The sequence below is a fragment of the Danio aesculapii genome, chromosome 9 (assembly GCF_903798145.1).
Source record: "Danio aesculapii chromosome 9, fDanAes4.1, whole genome shotgun sequence".
NCBI lineage: Eukaryota > Metazoa > Chordata > Actinopteri > Cypriniformes > Danionidae > Danio > Danio aesculapii.
Window position 1 is genome coordinate 24132729 of NC_079443.1, and position 21171 is coordinate 24153899.

General features: G+C 38.2%; 1 protein-coding gene across 1 annotated transcript; it reads left to right on the top strand.

Annotated features, from left to right (window-relative positions):
- The first annotated feature begins 22 nt into the window (after positions 1-22).
- Positions 23-19414, top strand: rif1 (replication timing regulatory factor 1). Its single transcript, XM_056465243.1, has 36 exons — positions 23-187; positions 1081-1202; positions 3249-3327; positions 3469-3565; positions 3658-3788; positions 3891-3973; positions 4069-4258; positions 4347-4439; positions 4961-5099; positions 5226-5377; positions 5534-5648; positions 7631-7807; positions 7979-8089; positions 8215-8277; positions 8371-8471; positions 9646-9732; positions 9809-9882; positions 10445-10625; positions 10717-10824; positions 10894-11043; positions 11140-11239; positions 11336-11603; positions 11679-11721; positions 11811-12010; positions 13646-13739; positions 13826-13957; positions 14059-14201; positions 14320-14409; positions 14494-14554; positions 14663-17602; positions 17719-17841; positions 17917-18003; positions 18150-18265; positions 18429-18582; positions 18658-18802; positions 18910-19414. Exons 2-36 carry the CDS (start codon positions 1090-1092, stop codon positions 19143-19145), a joined length of 7176 nt encoding a protein of 2391 aa, XP_056321218.1. The 5' UTR covers positions 23-187; positions 1081-1089; the 3' UTR covers positions 19146-19414.
- Positions 19415-21171: the final 1757 nt, after the last annotated feature.

Below are 21171 nucleotides of genomic sequence, written 5' to 3' on the forward strand. Positions count from 1 at the left end.
AAGGTGACGTTTTTAACGCGTCATGTTTGGCGCCAGCATTTTCGCGGGGAGTGAGGAGTGGACAGACGCAGCGTAGTCGAGAACATTTAGCAGCACTTTATGCTATAAACTCCTCCGATTCCTCTGATATAGTTTGAGTTTTGATGAAAACGCCTTCAGCGCCTGTCAGCGAGTCCTCAGTCGCGAGGTGAGACGTGTTGAGCTGTGGCGTGCTCAGGGGGTTGGTTGGGTGGGTAACATGATGAGGGTAACTAGCTCGCTAACTCTGCAGTCTTTGTAGGCGAAGTTCCTGTTGGATTAGACTGATTACAGCAAAAATATACACGATGTTGTTAAGTTTTTCAGTAAACTACACATTTTGATCTTGGTGCTCGTTGCAGACGAGGAACACGACGCACAACGCACATGATAACGCAATAGCTTTAATGTACAGACGATAATCTGCCTCCAAATTTGCATATAAGGCTATAAAGACGAACCGAGGCACGTGCGTTTGTTAAAAACTACATATTCACAAGCGAATACGTGATGATGTTTTTGTCACGGAGGTTTAATAATAACGGATCGCGTATTGTTGTTAGCATGTCTTGCACCTGGCTAGCTAAACATCCCATGCATGATGTGTATGGGGTTTTGTTAGCCCAGATGTGTTTTAAACTAATGGATAAACAAATTAACATCTCTTGGTTTTGTTTTGTATACATTATTGATGTTTGTACGTCGACAGGAAACGATGTATTTAATGTTTTGGTCAACTCCACTACAAACTTACTGCCATTTTAATATCAATTGGTGATAATTTTTTTAACTTCTCACTCGACGCTGGTTATTTATTAAATGTCATTTTGTACTGTTGTTCCAAGGAATTCATGATGTACAACTTTATAAGTATGGTGGAATTCAAGTGGGACACATGTTCTAGGGGCCTTTTAATTTCAAATATATTGTTGAAAGGTCAGAGGTCAAGAATTTAAAGTTTTGCTCTGCTCCAGCTGCAATCTCAAATTGGAAAAAAAAAATATTTTATTGCATTGTCGTGTGTTGTAATTGATGTTGTGTTCATCACTTTTGTGTTTCCAGGTTGTGAGGATGATGGCGGCAGTGCCTTTATCCAGTACCAGCCTCCTTCCTCTTCTGGAGTGTTTGGAAGATGAATCAGCTGGGCTTTCAGCGCAGACGGATGCCTACATGACCATTGCAAAGTAAGTGTCCAACTTTGGTTCCATGTATCTGTTCGGTAGGGTTTTAGTGAAATCTGTGGATGCCATCTTGTTGTTAGCTCTTTAGATGTGTAGGTGTATGTATTTTTTTCGTCCACACTGAATGTGAAATTCAGAATTAGAAGCTGATTAAAGTGTTAGTTCACCCCCCAAAATTTGTTAGTTTGAAGCAAATTAAAATATTTTAATAAAACCTGAAAGATTACTTTCTAATAAAAGTTGATTACATGTGAACATCCACATAAATTTTCCTGCTCATTTCTATAGCGCTTTTACAATGTAGATTGTGTCAAAGCAGCTTAATATAGAGGTCCTAGTAAACTGAAACTGTCAGTCCAGTTTTCAGAGTTGAAGTTCAGTTCAGTGTGGTTTAATTTCTGTGGTTTAAACTGCTAAAAGTCCAAACACAGAAGAGCAAATCTATCGATGCGCAGCTCCACAAGTCCCAACACTGAGCAGGGCCCACGTATTGAACCAGCAGTGGTTTTCCCTCTTGTTACTGTACTAAAGTACAGATTCAAGTACCTGTTTAGTTTTTTATTCGGTAACTTTCATCTCACTACATTTCAAAGAATAATGTCATACTGTACTCCACTGCAATTTATAAAAAGAACATGTCCTTTCTGCTTATTTAGAACTGGCTAAATCATTACCTGTGTCTGACTCATGAACAAGCTGATTCTTTTCAGTTACCCTCTCGATTTAGAAATTTGCTAATTGCACAGACCATTTTCAGCCACAAATGTGAAACTTTGTTTATGCTATTTTATACAGTTTGTTTACATTAAAACATAATTTTTGGCATTGAAAATGAAACCATAGATGTGTCTGTTTAAACCCCACGAAAACAAAAGCCTCTAAAAAACAAAGACATTATCCACATGCTTAGTATTTGTTTAGGGGAGTGTAGATTTAAAACGGAAGCAAATGAACATAAACAACAATTGTTGCTAGTACTCAACATGGTAGTGTTGTTACCTTAAGTAATTCTGGACGCTTACTTACAAAGTGAGATTTTGCTTCAAATTACAACCAAAAGCAGACTTGTGCAGATCTTGTGCACTGGGCAAATTATCCCTAGGCACAATCCCAATTCTATTTTGTACTCCTACCTCTTCCCCTTGCCCCTTGAAACACTGTGAAGTGGTGTGAAGTTCAAATTTTACCCCTAAGAAACGGGACAGAACTATAACCCTCCCACACGTCATCATATGTCATCACAATCTCTTCAATCTCCATGACTGTTGTAGTTTAATTTGACTGACTGTGTGTTGTCTTAATTTTTTTGGTATTTATCTTCAGGAAATCACTGAAGGCATATATCATGTTATCACAACAATATAATGTGGCAATAAGATCATAACTGTACTGTGCATTTACACTGTGGCCATATTCATCTGTGTAAACACATGAAAACAACATTATCAGTATACCACACACTGTAAAACGCTCATTCACAGCCACTAGACATTCTGACAGGGTATTGGAGCGTCGGATGTGAAAGTATGTTGTTGCACTACTATTATTATGGACTATAGATGGTGAAATGTAGCGGGTTTGAAAAAGCATGACGGTAAAACAAGAACACTAAGCCTCCGACAACATGTCGTCAATTACCTACAGGCACCATTTACTAACAAGGTGGCAGCACCAAATACTTGTTTGCAGATATGTAGATGCTGATCATTTTGAAAATGTTGCTGTGAAACTTTTTCAAAATGCAGGGGAAATACATTTCTGTTTTTGGCTACATCTTTGTCCTGTAAATGTAGCCTTAATATTCTTTTTTGTCTTTGGCTGATCACATGTCTGTTTAGGATATTTCTACTTTTAACTACAGTGCTTAATTTGTGGACTTTGTCTGCCGCTGTATAGGACCCTCCTTATAGAGTTAAAATAGATGCTCAACCCAATGATGTACTCAAACTACATTTTTTTCAGTGTCAAGCAAGAATGCTGTTAAGTTTTAGTTTTTACATTTATTAGTTCTATATTATTGATCATAAGTCTTCGCTTTTTTTTTTCCAGCCGTCTCAATGGAGAAGAAGGATGCCAGTTTCTGCCTGTGGTTGTTAAGCATTTTGCACGTCTTAGTAAAGTCCTTTTGGTAAGTTTGTCATCTCTATGAATTCAAATGCTCCACTGCAGTCTATCGTATATGAATGAATGACTTTTTCTCTAAAATCAAATGTCCAATTTTAATATTTAGGTCTATCCTTGCAGTTAAATATATTTATTTGTTTTTTAGGTTCACATCTCCAGTGAGAATGAGGAGCTGTGTCAGGCTGCACTGCAGGCTTTGGGATTCTGTGTCTTCCACTCACACATAGTTTCAGTCATACCAGGTATAGAATTATTAGCATTCTTTAAGTATAATATGCTTTTTGTTAATTTCCATAATTACCATAGCCCTTAATGTATTTTTTCTTTGTTGCAGCAAATATTTCAGAGGATATATTGTCTACGCTCTGCAATGTTGTGGTTAAGTCCAAAGAGAAGTTTACGTGCACTCGAGCATTGTGGGTAATTTCAAAACAGAGTTTCCCTCCAGAGGTGACATCCAAAAAGGTTTGTTTGCTCAGTCTGCTGGGCATTCATCTATTAATTTTTCATTGCTTACATTTATTTGTGAGTGATTTATTTATTTTAATATGCATGTTTATATTTCAGGTCCCAGAGATTCTCAAGAGCCTGCAGACCAGAGAGGTGCAGTCCATCCTCATTGATCACGAGTCACTCAATGTCATCATAAGGTTTGCCACAATTGAAAAAGTTTACGCCATATTGCATTGATCGTCATACTAGACGTTTTTAGTAATAAAGATGCTGATTGTGTGCTGATCCTCAGGTTACTGGAGCAGGCCCCTGTCCCGATGGCTGTTGGAGCTGTTAGCTGGGCTAAAATTGTTATTCCTCTGGTGGTTAATTCGGCCAATAAAGTGCGCCTGCGAGCGGCAGCGGCCCTGGAGCTCGGCATGCCTCTTCTTTTAGAGAAACAGCAGGAAGTGGCAGCCATTGTGGAGCCAATGATGTCTTCTGTAAGTAATAATTGATGATACAGTTCTATGTTGTGCAATATGAAGTATAAATAACCATCTTGCTGCTCTACTGCTATGATTTCTGTAGGTCCTCATCCCTGAAATGCAGAAGCTCTTTGCCTCTAAGAATGAGACAAACATGTTGAAACTCTGGCCCTTGTTTGTAAGACTTCTGGGGAAGGTAAGATGCTCAGTCAACATATGCTGCTCTTGAAGCCCCCGTTTCCACCTGGTATTAACATGTTTTCAGTAATCTGATTACAAGCAGTCAGTCTAGATGCATTTCTATTTTTATTTTTGTCGTTTGTCGGGGCCATTGAATTACTGTTGAATAAACAAGCTCGTTTTATGCAGCTTGAGAGTCGGAAATCAGTCAAATTAAACTAATTGCAACCTGTTTGTTTTGGTACAATGCAAGTATGAAAACCTTGTGAGCTTTATCATAAGATATCCAGTAACAATCATGTTAGGCAAGTAGGTGGTCTTTTCTGGGTGTACTTTGAACCCAATTGACCACATGAGTTGTTTACACTATGAAAGCAAACTGATCTAATGAATTTACAACTGCCTTTGTAAGTGGTCAAGAGGACTTTTTGCCTATGTTTAGTGTTATGTACTTGTGATTGGATTAAAACATCAAATTCCAAGTGTTTCTTTTTTGAGATTGTCATTCAATAAGTTTACATTTGTCTTTTGTTTCAGTTGCTCCACAAAGGCGGTGCTTTCATTAACTCCTTGCTATATCTAGAGGAGCTGGGTTTCCGCAACTCCTCTCCTAATATTAAGAAGATTGCTTTCATAGCTTGGAAGAGCCTCATTGACAATTTTGCCCTTAATCCAGGCAAGTTCATATATATATTTTGTTCTTTTTTTTGTGTAAATGCCTGGGGAATATTTGGGAATTATAAAAATTATATTTAAAAAATCCTGTTTAAGTGTTGTTGTTGTTTTTTCTCTCCCCATGCAGATATCCTGTGCAGCAGCAAGCGTCTGAAGCTCCTCATGCAGCCGCTCAGCTCCATTCAAGTCAGGACTGAAGCTCTTCTGCTCACCAAGCTGGAGGTCTGGTGGTATCTCGCAGTCAAGCTCGGACCCAACCTGTCTGCTAACTTTGAACAGGTAATATTCACTGCATTTGCACAGTGGATTCTGATTTATTTTTGGTTTTTGCTGACAGTTGTAGGCATTTTATGGCTTTAGTTCTGCTGGTTACTAAGAGCAAAGCATATCTGCCCTCTTTTTTTTTTTTATTTATCCCATCACTCCTCTTTGAAGGTTGGCGTGCCTCTGTTGCACAGCACACTTTCTTCTGATTCTCCACTTCCGAGCCCAACTACACCTGCTCGAACCTCTAACCCAAGCAATGGTACACCTAACACCCCTAAATCAGGTACAGTTCATTTCCACTATCCATCCAAGTTATAAAAATGGAATAGAAATGTATTTCGTCATAAATGTTTTTGTAGTTGTTGACGCTATTGTCATGGAATTAAAAGCACATCATCTTTTAAACTTAATGTGTAATGTAAATCTTTTTATTTTCGCTCTAAATACTTGTACACATCTTTTTGTTCACAATCTTTGCATGTATTTTTGTCCTGTTTCCTCCAGCTAATATGCGTTTCATGTGCTCAGTTTATAAATGATCAGCTGAGATGCATTATTTCAACTGGTGCTGACATGCACTTAAATGTATATCTTCTGGCTTGTCTTTTTGCCATATCACTTTTGTGGGAGTGGTTACTACATGGTATCCGCGGGGTCTTAAAGTCTTAATGTCTTAGATTTCAAAAACAAAATTTTAGGCCTTAAGTCTCAAATTCACAAAAATATTGGGTTGTAGGTCTTAAATAATTTTAAACAGGTCTTAATTTTCATATGTCCAGTTAAAGCTACCCTATCGAGCCGACACTCAATCAATAATTTTAATACTTTTTTTATATATTTAAATTTTTTTATTGCAAAGAGATACAATTCACAACAGCTATTAGATGTTTTTAATGCACATTCTTCTAATTTCTAGGGGTGTCAAATAATTGTTTCTTCAGTGCACTGCGATGCAGATGCGGACAATTCCGTATCAGTTCAGTAATAATCATAACCGGTTATTATGTACTGATGTAATTTATCTCATATGTGCTATAGCTGACTGGCGAGAGAAGCGAGCTGCTGAGCGCGAGTATTTACAACACTGCAACTACTTAAAAACACAGAAACTGTGTACAATTTCACACTGCATGTGTGTTTGCTGGATCAGTCTTTCACTGACACTCACAGCAGAAGACTCTATTTCACTGCGATTTGAGAGAATGAAAGTAAACTTAATTTCTCTCTCTTTCTCACTCACTGTGGCCTTTAACCTGCTGGCATGACTTTTCCTCTCCTTTCGGCTGTTTTACAGCGATACTTCTGGATACAGACACGAGCGCTTGCCTGCAGAGTTTTCTCCACCGTGTCTATCATGAATCAGCTGTAATCTAGTGAGGGGTTGTTCTTTAACGATTCGTTCATTTTGAACAAATCTTTTGTATGACTCGAGAGCGACGTGTCCTTTCGGAGTGATTCGTTCATTTGCACATGCGCACAATTGTGCAGGGGGAGCAGAAGATTAGTTCCTTTTCGAGTCTTCTATCAGGTTTAAGTCTTTCGTTCATCAAGTGAAATTTATATATCTGACTGTATTAAATGACAAAATTGTATTACGAGTAGTACATAAATATATTTATACATTTTAATACAAGAATTGCTGCTATGAAGAAAATATAAAACTGTGTGTGGAAAGCATTGCCGATGCACCAAGATATCAAATTGAACCGAATCGATAGCATGATAATCGTCATTGAATCAAACCGTGAGACCAGTGTAGGTTCACACCTTTACTAATTTCCCTAATCAGGGAAAGAAAACTAAAGCAACGCATCCCTTTTACATGATCTTCCATTAATACAAAAACTATTTACAGCATATGCAACTAGCTGGCCAATAAGAAAAACTCTTAATGTTTAGTTGTGTATGTCTAAAATTTTCGTTCATAATGGTCTTAAAGTCTTCAATTTGACTTGAAGAAACCAGCAGAAACCTTGGACTATACTATCTAAATACCAGGTTTAAATAGTGCCAAAATGTAAAAAGAAACAACTATCATTCCACAATGTCCATTTGTCAGATATCTCCAATTCAGTCTGAGCGACAAGTCCATTTAAACCTTTAGCCGCCACAATCAGCAAGTCCCAACACTGCATATTTTATTTATATGATAATCTGTCTTGCTTAAAAGATTGCGCTGGTATTCTGTCTCTGCATGACCTTTAACCCTGACTGAAAGTTGGCTACTAACTGTATGTGATCATGCTTCTTCATCCTGTTCTCCAGGCATTCCCTCTTGCAGCACGCCGAGCACGACTCCTCGTATGAATCTGAACAACAGCATGCAGGCACCTCAGTCCTACCGCTCCATTCAGCTCCTGGGACTAGAGATGCTCCTCCACTGGCTTGTAGGTCCAGAGGTCACAGTCACAGCTGCTAGAGAAAACCTTCAGCTCAGCCTGGGTAAGCATAAACTGCAGTATATCAGCTTTTGAGAATTAGTGGTGTTTATGAGCTTTGAGAAGTGGATCCAATGTCAATATACGTAATATGAATTTAATTATTAGATTATTGAACCTGTAAATGCTTCACAAATATCAATTATTTTTCTTTTACCTTTTTTTTTCCCCCCAGAGCCCTTGACGCACCCACTTCTCACCAGCCCTTCCACCTTCAGCAGACATGCTTCTACCCTCATATCTGCCAGCAAAGAAGGCATCATTACTGTAGGGAAGCATGCTCCAGGTATTTGGTGTAATTTCATCTGCATTAAGTGAGATCAAACTTATTTTATCATTAATAATCTAGGCACCATCAGGATGCTAATTTTGCCCTTCTTCGTCAACTGATGTGGTATTTATTTTCTACAGAAGCACTTCTTAATCTTATTTGGAGCAACCTGATCAGTTCTGTCAGTGCAACAATTGATGCTGGTAGGTGAACATTTAGTATTCTATGTTATTTGCATAGATGTGTTGTGAAACACTGGCTCGTAGTAAAAGTTTTCTTTTCAATAATTTCAATAGGAAATAAAAAGGAGCGACAGGGTTCAGAGGTCCTCACACTTTTCCTGCAAGCACTGCAGTCCATTTTGTCATCAGACACTCTGCCTCCTGAACGTGCACTGGTAAGATGACATCAAGGGGTCCATCAACCGTTTTCTCAGAGAATAACAAGCTGACAAAACATTGCTGCAGCTCTGATACAAGTTTTATTTATGCAGAAAAGTACAAAGCACCGCAGTGTTTGGGTGTTCTGTGTTGGTCTGAGATGATTAGTCTAACAAAATGTGTATATTCCATACAAAGTATGAAGCTGATCGGTCGCTTCACGTGACTCGCGGCATTCATTCGACTGGGTGCGTCTGGAAGGCACAAGCCATGCACCTCCATTGGAAACTAACTTGCGTGAATTCTCTAAAAGATGTTATATGTGAACAGCCCCTAAAAGGCCGCAGTCAACTGCGATCTCCAGCAGTTGATCTTTTTGCACAGACATGGTGGATTCACCTGATTTGTTGACAAATGGGATGCGGATTTTCTCTTTCGCAGTTTGTGGTCATTCACTGTGCCTTTTCCCCTTATCAAAGAAGTTTTCCAAAGATGTCTGTTCTTATTTTGCTGCTTGTGGGTTAAATTTAGGCGCTCAAGTGTCCAAGATGTAACCGAGAAAATGTAATCATTTTTCCAAATAAATTATTTCTTGTGCGGCCTGGTACAAATTGATCCACGAACTGGTACCAGTCCACGGCCTCATAGTTGAGGACGACTAGTCTGAAGGATCATGCGACACTGCTGAAAAAGCATTGAGGAAAATATACTATTTAAAAAGAATAAAATATAGTATGAATGTAGTTTTTGGTTTGATTCCTGTCACATGTTTCCTCAGAATACATTTCAGACCATTGTATTTCTATTCTCTTCGTCTGTCTGTAATGGTGACATGATTTTGTTGTAATAGGTGTTTTTGCATTATGTTAGTACCACTGTCTGCATGCTTTAGTGATTTTTAAGCCGGTCACACCGGATAAGAAGCACAGTGCTACGCCTATGACAATTCATTCTCTTTGTACAGGGATTTAAACAGCACCCTGAAGCCAATTGCGCTGTCACCTCTTCAAAATACTAAAGTTTATCTAATTCAGCAGATTATTTTTGGATAATTGAGTAAGAATGCTAAGAGAGAATCGTGATGAATTGATTAGTCAGATTACTTTTCTAACCCTAATTTGAATACTAGTTTTTTTGGTTTAGCTCTGCTGTTTGTACACATTGTCATTGCTCAAACACTGTTTATTGCAGCTTCTGTTAGAAGCCACTGTTAAGGGAATACCTCAGAAGGTGCTTGGTTCTGCAGCTTATCAAGTGGCAAACATGGACGTATTAAACGTAAGTATCTTATCATTTAAACTTATGATTGTCTTTTGTATTTTGAATGTATAAATAAATCTCATGTCCTTTCCAGGGTACTCCTGCACTTTTCCTAATACTGCTGTTCTATAAAAGTAAACAGCTCTCATCATTTCTTGAAGATGAAAGGTGAGCATGAACATTTAATGTACAGTTCTCGGCATATATAAGTACACCTCTCTTTTAAGTCTCTTAAATTCAGATTTTTAATAGGAAGCTGTACAATATTATATTCTGGAGCTTATCTAACAAAATAACTTACGATAAAAGTCCAAAAACTAGTACACCCAAATGTATATGTTAATGAAAAATATTAAATACAAATTTTAAAAAAAGAGGAAAAATTGAAAATAAATTTATTATTATTATTTTTTTTTTTTTGCAATATTTTGCTTGGATTTAATTGTATTATCTTTTAATTTCTAATATATTTGGTGACTAAAATATTTTAATATATCTGTTTAATAAATCTGTTTTGTTTAAATACATTGCCTATATTCACTGAGAAATAGATAAAAATATTAATTTTCAAAATGGGGTGCACTCTGTTATGCTGAGCACTGTATATCCCGTACATTTCCCTGTACAAATATCAGGGTATTTTATTTCTTTGACGCATGCTTCTCACCATTTGGTAAATCTGAATCATTTTGACTGCTTAAATGTGCCATTTGTGTCTGTTTTTGGTCAGGTTTTTTTCAAGCTTGGAGACTCTTGTAAGCTGTGGTTTTTGTGGACCTACATCGCCCTTGGCATTTGGAGAGGCAGTTTTAGGAGCAGTTAATGGGAGTGTGGAGACCGTTAAAAACAAGAAGCAGCTCTGGAGGATGTGGAATATGGTTGTAAATCCTCTGACGGACACAATTACTCAGGTACTGACCTCCAATCATCTGGACTGTAGAATGAATGCATTTAACTTTGTAATTGACATGCTCATAGTGATGAGTCATTGTTCAAAAACAGACCAATGAAGTCAACCAAGGCGATGCTCTGGAGCATAACTTCAGTGCCATTTACAGTGCGTTGATGTTCCCAGTCATCCACCTGCTGCCTGGTTCAGCCTTACCACAGGTCAGAGAGTGTCCTTTTTTTCTTGCAATTGCTTTCTTCACTTATTTAATTTAATACTTCTCTTTTTAGACCACTCAGAAGGCTATGATCAGCACATGGTCCAGGCTTTACAAGGCTTTTGCCCGTTGCTCAGCTTTGGTTGCCACAGCAGAGGAGAATACATGCTGTGAAGAGTTGTGTGTCAAGATCTCTGCCTCTCTTGACCGCGAAGCTCTGAAAGTACTTAAGATTATTATTTAAAATATTGATTCAGTTGTGCACCTAATAGGGATGTTGGATATGTTGTAATCTTTCTTCTGCTTGGTTTGGTTGTAGAGTCTGTCTATGCTAGATGCAATAGCACATATCTTGCTCATCATCGTTGAGAGTATGGACTTTTCTCCATATACCCCACAGTTCCAGCAGAAGATGAAATGTAAGACTTGTGCTTTTGCTTCAGATTTTTAGTTTTATAACACATCTTGTGATTTTTTTTTTTTAATTTATTTAATGTCTCACATTTTCTCTGAAGCTCCTCGTACACCCATGAGTTGGGTACGCAAGAGAAGCAGAGCCCTGGGGAATCTCTCAACCTTCCACAATCTTCTGATGCAGACTCTGGAGGCTTTTCTTACTGCAGAATCTCCAGAAGAATCTGTAGAGACTTTAAATGGACTCTGTTCAGCCCTGGTTTCAATCTTGTCCTCTCTTTTCACTAATATTACCCTTCCCTCATTCATACAAGAGGTGCTCTCCAGCCTCACCAAACCGCTTGCACGTCTTTATAAGCAGTTCTCCTGGTGAGTGCAGTTTTCTCATCTCAATAACAGAAAATAATTTGTCTTTTCTAACAATGTTTCTTAATTTATTTTAAGTTGTGATGACCCATCAAAGCTCAGTCCAGAACTAGGACACAAGGTAAGAGTTTTGCCAGCAGTATGGCTGAGATGTAGTCTTTTATTTCCATTGGAAATTAGATTTTTTATTATATATTTTTTATTTTCTAGCTGGAGAAACTGGCTACAGACTTGCTTGGCTGCCTTCAAACACATTTGACTCTCCATGATGATGAATTCCTCGCTGTGTTGTCGCCCTTGCTTTGTGTACTTTTTCTGCACAAGAGCAAGCAGGTTTGCTCTGTGGTCACTCAATTCTGGAATGCCACTTTTGGAAATGCGGTCACCTTGAGTTACCCAGAACCTCTGAAGTACGCTTTCATTTTATTGTTAGCCACCTTTCCACTGCACACGACAAGCGACAGACCAGAAGTCAGTCATTTCCAATGGAGAGTAGTCTGGGAGCTGAGTGGAGTTACTATCATTTCTGTATCCAGAAAATTCAGATCTGATTTGAGTTGCGGATCTGTTAAAATATTTGAACTCCTGTGACTAGATTGTATGCAACCGGCTGACCAGATGTGATGTATTCCAGTGTTGTCCAATAGGGTCCGTGTGCGCGAGAAATAGTACTTTAATTTTACGTTATTTTCTGAATCAGAAAAAAAGTCTTTATTAAAAACATTTCTATTCTTAAAGGAGTAATAAATTTTGTTATTTTTTTTAATGTTGTCTCCACATTCCCTCAAATGTTTAGCAGTCTATGAGTTTCAAGTATTCCAGACCCCCTATTTTTTTTATTTTTTTGGGGGGGGGGTTTTTCCCGATAAAAATGACAAATTTTGTGGTGGTAATTCCCAGAAATTTGCGTACAATTTTGCGATTCAAAAACGTATACCATATTAGGTAGCCTACTATGTTAGGTGTGCAATCTGACACAATGACAGAAATCATAAAAATAAAGCTTCTTTATTTTGGTCTCTTGTCAAACTCTTATCTTTATCCACAATCTTAGTTTCTCTTAGATTTCAGTCCTTGGAGCATGTGACATCAGGTAACTAACCTCACTCAGGACATGTGTTACGGCTTCCCCTACCGTAATAAACCTAAAATATGGATTGTCGTAAGCACTTTCTCTCGTTAACTGCAGGGAAAGATTTAAACGAAAACATTTATTGATTTTACGCAGATCATAATATCAGCCATAAATGTAAAGCACAAATAATGTCCTTCAATTTGGTCACGTCCAGTGGCCGTCATCCTTGAACCAATCTCCATCATTTTAAGCCGTTCTGTCTGTTCCACTGCTCTTTGATATGTTTGCTTACACTTTATTTTGTAGTCTGAAGCACGTCAAACACACGAAACGGCCAATTCGCTCCACAGGATGTCTAATCCCATCTTTGTATCAACTTCGCATGTAAATCACTCGTGCACAGGCTGCAAAACAATTCCCCCGCTCATGTAATGTTAGGATTGTGAGGGCGCAGGTAAGATGTCATTTTTCGAGAGACACTCAAATACATCGCGTGCGCTGCGTATGCAATGTCTAAGTCATGTAAAACAATTAATTGCAAACTGAAGTAAATATAATTTGATTATATGGTTTGGTATTGGATGTTTTGAGATTTTTTTTTTTATTTTTTTGCAATTTTAGTTTAAATTTAGAATTTTGCAGGATCGCAAAAGTTTGACCTTTTGTTGATTTTGCATTGGATTTAGTGATCGCGGAATCGCAAAAAACTAGAGGCTCTGGTATTAATTTATTGAACCATGCTGAACGCATAGAGAATAAAGGCTCTTGCTTTTGCACTCTTTTATTCCGGACACCGTGAGAATCAGCTTCTCTTCCATGGTGCACAACAAAACTGAATATTCTGTATTGGCGACTGCCACAAGGGGGCGTATTCTGTCATGTGCAGTGGATAGGTCACGTAAGACAAATATGTGTAATTTGAAGCCTAAGCAGATTTTCTGATATTTCTGGGGTTTTTTTTTCTCCACAGGTGTGTTTTAAATCAGGCTAAGCAGAAGACTCCACTGATTTTACCTGGTTTTGAAGTTGTTGATGGACCAGATGATTACAGTGGTACATATATGGTATGCCACTAGTGCAAATGTTTGCCCCAAAAATTATACAATATTTACTTTAAATATGCTAAAGATATGTTATGTTCTTTCATAAGAGTGAGAGTTCTCAGCTGGAGCCTCAGATTAGTGGGGTAAAAGTGACCTCTGTGGGAAAGAGGGACTCTCTTTTGGCAAGAGCAGAAGAGCTTACAGGAAAACGTTCTGTAACCACATCAAAACCTGTGTCTGTAAGTAAGACTGGATGTTAAATATGAGTCTGAACTACATTTTTATTTGATTAGTAACCATGTCCCTCAATACAACAAATAACACCTGTTGCCTCTCTTAGGTGAAGCTGGATTTTGGTTCCCCCAAGCCCTTAAGACGAGAAGCTCTTGAGGAGGAAGCATCTAAAGATTTTGTTTTTATTCCACCTGAGATGAAAGAGAGAGTGCTGACTGAACACCAGAAGGAAGTGAAAAGGACTAAACGGTAAGTTTGGTTTAATCAAATTGTAAATGGCTGTTGTGTCATGAAAATAATTGCGAAGTCTGAACTTTGTTGATTTTCTTTTTTTGGGGGGGGGGATTTTATTTTTGGGCTACTAAAGGGTTGACATTCCTGCCCTGTACAATAATCTGGATGCCTCCATGGACACCACAGACTTTTCACAGTATACTCAGAGTCAGGAGGAGTCAATGTATGTATTATATAATTGTACAACTTATATTTAGATTTTTTTTTTTACACACTGTATTACTACATTAACAATCTGTTTGTTTAGGGACACATTGCCTAAAGATGAGAAGGATCAACCTGTGGAAGCAGCTAGTGTTCAGCTGAAGGTAAATTAAAATTATTAGCATTGGTATTTTGGTTATATGGTGGCTTTATGCATGCATCTTTTCAATTATGTGTTTAATTATGCTTTTATGTCATTCTTCCCAAAAAAGGAGGTTGCCTCAAATGAAGAACCAATCACAAAAGTCCAAAAAGTCACCAGTTCTAATATCGAAACTCCAGATATAGCTACACCGAATAAAGATCAAACTTCGGAGATGGATCAATCACCATCTAGTGGTGTCTCAGTTGATGTGAGTGGACTTGAGAAAAGCGGATTGGAGGGGACAAGTCCTAATATTTCAAGTTCATCTGATATGGTATCTGGCACACCTCCAAAACCTAACAGCAGGCGTCAATCATTTATAACCTTAGAAAAATATGTTGAAGGGAAATCGACAAGTCCGGCAAGTCCTGCATTTACAGGTACTCTCACCCGGAGATCAAGAAGACTGGAGGCTTCACAGGCATCGGCGTCAAATCAAAATGATTCTCAGCCTCAGAATAAAAAAGTGGATGCTCTGGAATCTCAGTCAATGAGCAACATTGACATGTCCACTCAAAATGAGCATGCTAGCATGGAAGTAAAAGATGAGAAGTCAGTGGGAGCTAATCCACATGAAGGTACAGATGAGGAAGATGTTGTCCCAGATACCCAGACCCAAGTAACTGGTGACACCTTGGGTATTAAAGGCAGTCCTGTGTCTAAAGCCCATGTGGAGGGACAAGGAACTCCTGAAGAAAATTCACAGAGTCCTAAAGATTTTCAAGCTAGTCAAGAACCAAGAAGGTCTGGCAGAAGGCGAAGTAAACCTGTTCGTCCAGGGCAAGATGCAGAGGAAATAAAAAGTAAATCTCAAGAACAAGCCAGTCAACCTGCAAACTCTGCAATAACAAATTCACAAAAGACCCTTCCTGCGTCACCTAGTAGCACTTTGACTGGAAAGAGAAAAAAAAAGGTTATTGAGACCAATAAAACTGAAGGTGACCAGCTGAACAATGAAGAAATAAAAGGTGATCTCAGCCTAAGTGATTCACAGCTTTCTTCTGCTGACCCTCCACAGATAGTAGATATGCTTGCCAATAAAGACTTAAGCCAGACTGAGTTATCTCCCAAGAGTTCTCCTGTAACCCAGTCAAATAGCCAAAGCAAAGAGAAACTGCCAGCTCCCTGCGAGTCTGAGAGTATGTTAGTGGGTAGACAGAAGAAGACAAAAACACAACCTAAGGAATCCACAGAAAAAGAGACCGATAATGACTCTCAAAACACTTCATCTGCAACAAGTCAAAAACATATACAGTCTACCACATCTGACTCAGAGTCTGATAGCCAGCAAATTGTCCGTAAACGAAGATCGAGGAGATCTGAATCAATGTTACTGGAGATATCTGGTGTGCCAAACAAAGAAGACTTGAATCAGACAGACTCCCAAACTCCAACACCAGTGAAGGGAAGAGCTATGAGGAGAAGAACCGCAGAAGAAGGTGCAGAGTCTAGTAAAGATCCCACATCAGCGGTAAATGCAGAGGAGTTAAGTGCAAGCAAGGAGTCATCTCAAGAGCTTGGTAGATACAGAACTCGACGTTCTAGGGGTTTGTTGTCTCCTAGTGAGAGTATGGAGTCTGAAAACTCTGATAGCCGAGAAGATGGAGCAAAGCCTAAAAAGAGGCTGCGAAAACCACTGTCAACAGAGGTGTTACCTGTTGCTTCAGAACCCAAAGTTACTGAGATTGCACCAGATAAGGAGGATGTTCAGTCAGAAGTTTTAATGGAGACGTCACAGGATGAGAGAGATCCTGAAAATATCTTGAATACTTCAGTCAGTGAGAGCAAAGCACTTGAGCAAAAGAATAAAGAGGAGATCCCTGCTCCTTGTGGTACACCACATGAACAGATTATCATGGAAAAGGCAGCATCACGAGACAAAATTGACAATGACTTAACTGATACAGACGAAAAAGGAACAGTCAAGGCAGAGGGTGAAGAAGCAAATGAGTCTTTGCAGACTGGATCAGAAGATTTCAAAAAGGCAGTTGTTTTGCATAAATGCCCACATACAAAGGGACGGGGCCGTACACGTAGACGATCTAAAAACTGCAACTGCTTTTCCAACAACCGTGATGTGTTTTCACAAGACAGTAACTTCCAAGAATCGCAAGATCTAAAAAATGAACAGGTTCCACTTGCTGCCAACATCTTGCACTCTCAACCTGATCAGTCAAGCCCAACAACTGCATCAGAGCAAAGCAAAAGCTCAGCAATTGAAGAGATCCCTGTTGCTGATGTTCCATCACTTTCAGTGTTACCTGCTGAACTACCATCTGAGGTTTTGTCTTCTGAAAGTCCCATTACAAAGCTTGGGGTAATTGTTTCTCAGCTTCCAGAAGTGGAAAAAGAAGCACAGCCTGAATTATCCAAACCAATGGAGGATTCAAGCAAGGAGCTGGTAGAAGTAAATCAGTTAAAAAGTTCTGCATCCACAGGTGGTCAAAAGCTCAAAGGAGATGATAGATTAGAAAACGCCTTAGTAAGCCAAGAACCTGTCCAATGTTCAACGCCTCAAGACACCTCTCCAAGTCAAGGTCGCCCAGTGGACGATGCACCAATATGCCAGGAGCAGCTAGAGTCTTCTCATGTCCAGCAGGAAGATGCAGTTAACCCAGCAGTGATGGAAAGAGAAGACCTTGCCGGGTCAGAGCAGAGACAAGAGAAGACTGTGTTGCCTGAGGAGTCTAATAAAGAAGAATTGCTTGACAAGGAAATTGCTCTTGTCGAAAAGGAAGAAGAGATACAGTTTAATAACCAGGATCTTCCTGTGGATGTCCAAGAGGAGTTATCTGTACCGCCCCTGAGTAGCACATCTGAAGCCTGCTTGGATTCTCCACCTAAACCTAAACTGTTAAGCGCACTCAGTGGTGAACTGGAGTCTGGCCAGAGTCCAACCAGAAGTCGTTCTAGAGTCTGGTCACCATCTGCTTCCCCGTCTACCAGTATTCTGAAGAAGGGTCAGAAGAGAACATGTGAAGAGGAGACTCCATCCCCTCTTCCCAAGGTAAGGACAGCAAAAGTTACCATCTATCCATTGATGCATATGCAATTATTTTTTTTATAGCTTAAATTACTTTTTCGTTAGTATTATGACTATATTTCACATTTTGTTGTGTGCAGTCACGTCGAGTGTCTTTTGCAACTCCAATTTACCAGCAAGAACTGGCTGATGACATTGATCGTCGTAGTCCGGTTATTCGCACAAGTTCTCCTAGGTCAAAAGTCTTGAGCGGACAGTCAAAGGTAAGTTGAGCTTTGAAATGGTTACGTCCGGATCTAAAACTGTTGTCTGTTTTTAAATGTCTGCTTTTATTGCAGTACATCACTACACCAACAAAAGGCTATACAAGTCTGAGTCCACGTAACCTCCGTAGCCCTGGATCCAAAAGCTCTAAAAAATGTCTGGTGAGTACTTTTTTTCACTCATAGATTTGAGACATGAAGACAATGCAGAAGATGTTAAAGTGAATAGTGTTAAATATTATTCAGTTGCTTTATTTAATCAGTATCTCCAAATGGAAATGGCATTCAGATGTTCCTCTGTATTGTAGATTTCAGAGATGAGCCAGGAGCCACGTCCTATTCCTAAAGATTGTGTTTATCCAGCACTTGTTGGTTGCTCTACCCCAGTAGAGGCTGTTCTGCCACAGATTTCCTCCAACATGTGGTAAGCCAGGTCTCCTGTTTCCCCTTTAGTACAGTTAGGTTCAGTCTGTAATGGTCTATTTAATAGTTTTCTGTTCTCATTAATAGATTTCATAGTTGACCAGAGACTTTTGTTTTTATTTTATTTGTGATACTAATTGGCATATGGTTATTTCTCTGTTCAGGCCACGTGGCTTTGGCCAGCTTGTTCGAGCCAGGAATATTAAGACAGTAGGAGATCTGAGTGCTCTTACCCCTAGTGAAATCAAGTCTCTTCCTATTCGCTCACCTAAGCTGTCCAATGTGAGGAAGGCACTTAAAACATATCATGAACAACAGGTAACGTTTCCAGTCTTCGTAACATTGGCTTATATTGTGGAAGATCATTCTCAAACCTCATATTTGGTCATACAGAGAAAAGGACGCTCAGATGACCTCAAGAGTTTTGACGAAATGGAGAAAATGACATCTGAACCTGAAGAGATGGAGCTTCCTCAAAACCAAGATGAGGAGCAAACATCAGGGCCAGAGGCTCAAACAACAGAATCAGAGACTCAAGGTATTTCTTCCTTTTCTGTCATGTTTATTGTTGGTTATGGATTCAGATGTTAGTGACTTACTAATGAGCAATTTCTTCTTTTTGTTTTAAATTCAAACTTTTTGCAGAAGACAAACCATCAGAAGTGGAAGTAAATTCAGAAGTGGTGACTGAAGAGAACCAATCTCATGATTTGCTCTCAGATATTGTAGCTCTTGGTGAACGCTTTACTTCTGAGGAACTTGGTCAGCGTTCAGCCAGTCAGTTGGGTCTGATGCACGAACATCTGAGTGGAATGATGAGGAGCATTGTGATCCATCTGCAGTCCCGCTTGCTCACTAATTTGGACGATAGCTTGCCATGAAGACATAAGAGACAGTTTTCCTGACAGGAATTCACTTTTAACTTGAAGATTAACTGTGGACTGCTCATTCCTCAAGTTTTAGCTTGAATTTTAGGATAGATTAATTTCTAATTATGGTCTCTGAGAATAGACTTGAATGGCCAAAAGCCATTTCTATTACTCCGCAAGTGTCTGTATTTTATGGAGTGATTTTTAAGGTTGTAAAATTGTGCCGAGATGCCAAGGAAGCATTTTTTTGTTTTTTAAATAAAGTTATAGTATTAATACAATCTCTTATTACTTTCCTTGTACCATTTTAGTGCTTTTGTTTTAATGGCTTTGAATAAAAAAAACAGCATCACATTTGTGATTTACTCACAAGGGATACTTGTAACAATCCTTTTCATTTTGTTTCTGGATTAAATGCATCAAAAGCACTTTTTGGAAAAAACAAACACAAACCACCTTGTGAAAGCGTTGTGGTGATTTTATAAAACCTCCAAAAACAGTGCTGGAGCAAATGTTAAATTCACTGCATTTCCCCACAACGCAAACAAATTACGAAAATGCCTGCATTTAACACAACAAATGTTACAAGGGAACCCTAAAGCGGATGCTGCTGCGAAATGTTTATTGTGCTGTGACTAGTGCTCAATTTTTTTAATTTATTAAACCCTGATTCCCTTGTCTTTATTTCATTATCCTAAATAGCTGAGTTTTAATGTGCCCTTGAAACATTTTCTGTTGTGTTTTGTTCCATTTGCAACTGTTCTGAGAAAATGATTGTTTTTTTTGTTTTTTTGCGTTGAGAATGCAGTGGGTTTTATTATTTTTTCGCATGGTGAGGATTTGCAGCATGTGTGCAGTCAAATTGATAAAGATCTTTCCTAATTTGCTGATGTTTTTGTAATTGCATGTTAAAAAAAAACCAGCATGTAAAGCTTTCAGCCACCATAAGAATTTCTTCGAATTTAAGACTAAAGCTTTATACATAGGGGCATCTGTTTTCATTCTTTTCCCGATTTAGATAAAATATATTTGCTAAAACCTAAAAAAAAGTGGAGATCCAAGGAATTTAGAAATCTTTGTTATGTTTTTATTTGACTTTGTACAGCCTACCAAATAGTTTGTCTAATGGGTTGTGATAACTCAAGCAAAAAAAAACGTAGAGGAAGTAAAGCTTATATTGAGAAATTAACTGAATTTGAAAAACCAAACAAGTTCCAAAATTAAAAATGAGAACTACAAAAATTAACTTAAGATGAGAATTAAAAGAAAGTTGACAAGTTTAAAATTAAGTTGTGTGGAAAAAAAATTTACTCTGTGGACAAATCTAATAAATTAGGAACTTAGACTATAGAAAAGTAGAAAAATTTAGTTGAACATCTGAGATTATACAGACGAATGATTCAAATGGGTCTATTGGATATGACATTACTCATCAGTGGCATAGCCTCAATGCAGATGTTTTTTACACTATTCATAAAATGTTTTACCCCCCAAAAAAACCCCTGTGTGTCATCTGAAAGGTAAAATATTTGATATACATTGTATATAACGCTACAAACATTATAACTGTGGTTTGTTGGTTTAGTTGCTCCCTATAGGCAATATGTAAAGCTCAGGCCCATAGCCAGCCTGGCAAAGGAGTTGGTTTTTATTTTTTTTTAACTTAACCTTTTCGCACCTTTATGCAGTTATAATATAACATAATAATAATAATAATGTAGAGCTTTACAATGTTTCTAGCCTCTCTTGTAAAAAATGAACATTTGAAAATTCATGGATAACAACATTAGCCAAATTAGTATTCATACAGTTTCAGTACGGTCCACCTTTAGTGCGTCACCTTTTCATTTCTCATTTTTTGTTTTAAGAATAAGGTTCAAGATTTAGAATAAAAGCTTTGTAAATTTTTTTTTTTTTTTTTTTTTTTTTTTTTTTTTACAAAAAGTTTTTATTTATTTAAAAACAATACAGTAGCGAAAGATGACCTCTTCAGATTGTAAAATGAAAATATTTGTTAGCGTTGACCAAAACTGATTTT

Excerpts from the sequence above, each read along its gene's own strand:
- rif1 (XM_056465243.1), top strand. The coding sequence starts at position 1,090 with ATGATGGCGGCAGTGCCTTTATCCAGTACCAGCCTCCTTCCTCTTCTG. Across the intron at positions 4,440-4,960 it reads TTGTAAGACTTCTGGGGAAG|TTGCTCCACAAAGGCGGTGC; the intron begins GTAAGATGCTCA and ends CTTTTGTTTCAG. Across the intron at positions 12,011-13,645 it reads AGTTACCCAGAACCTCTGAA|GTGTGTTTTAAATCAGGCTA; the intron begins GTACGCTTTCAT and ends TTTTCTCCACAG.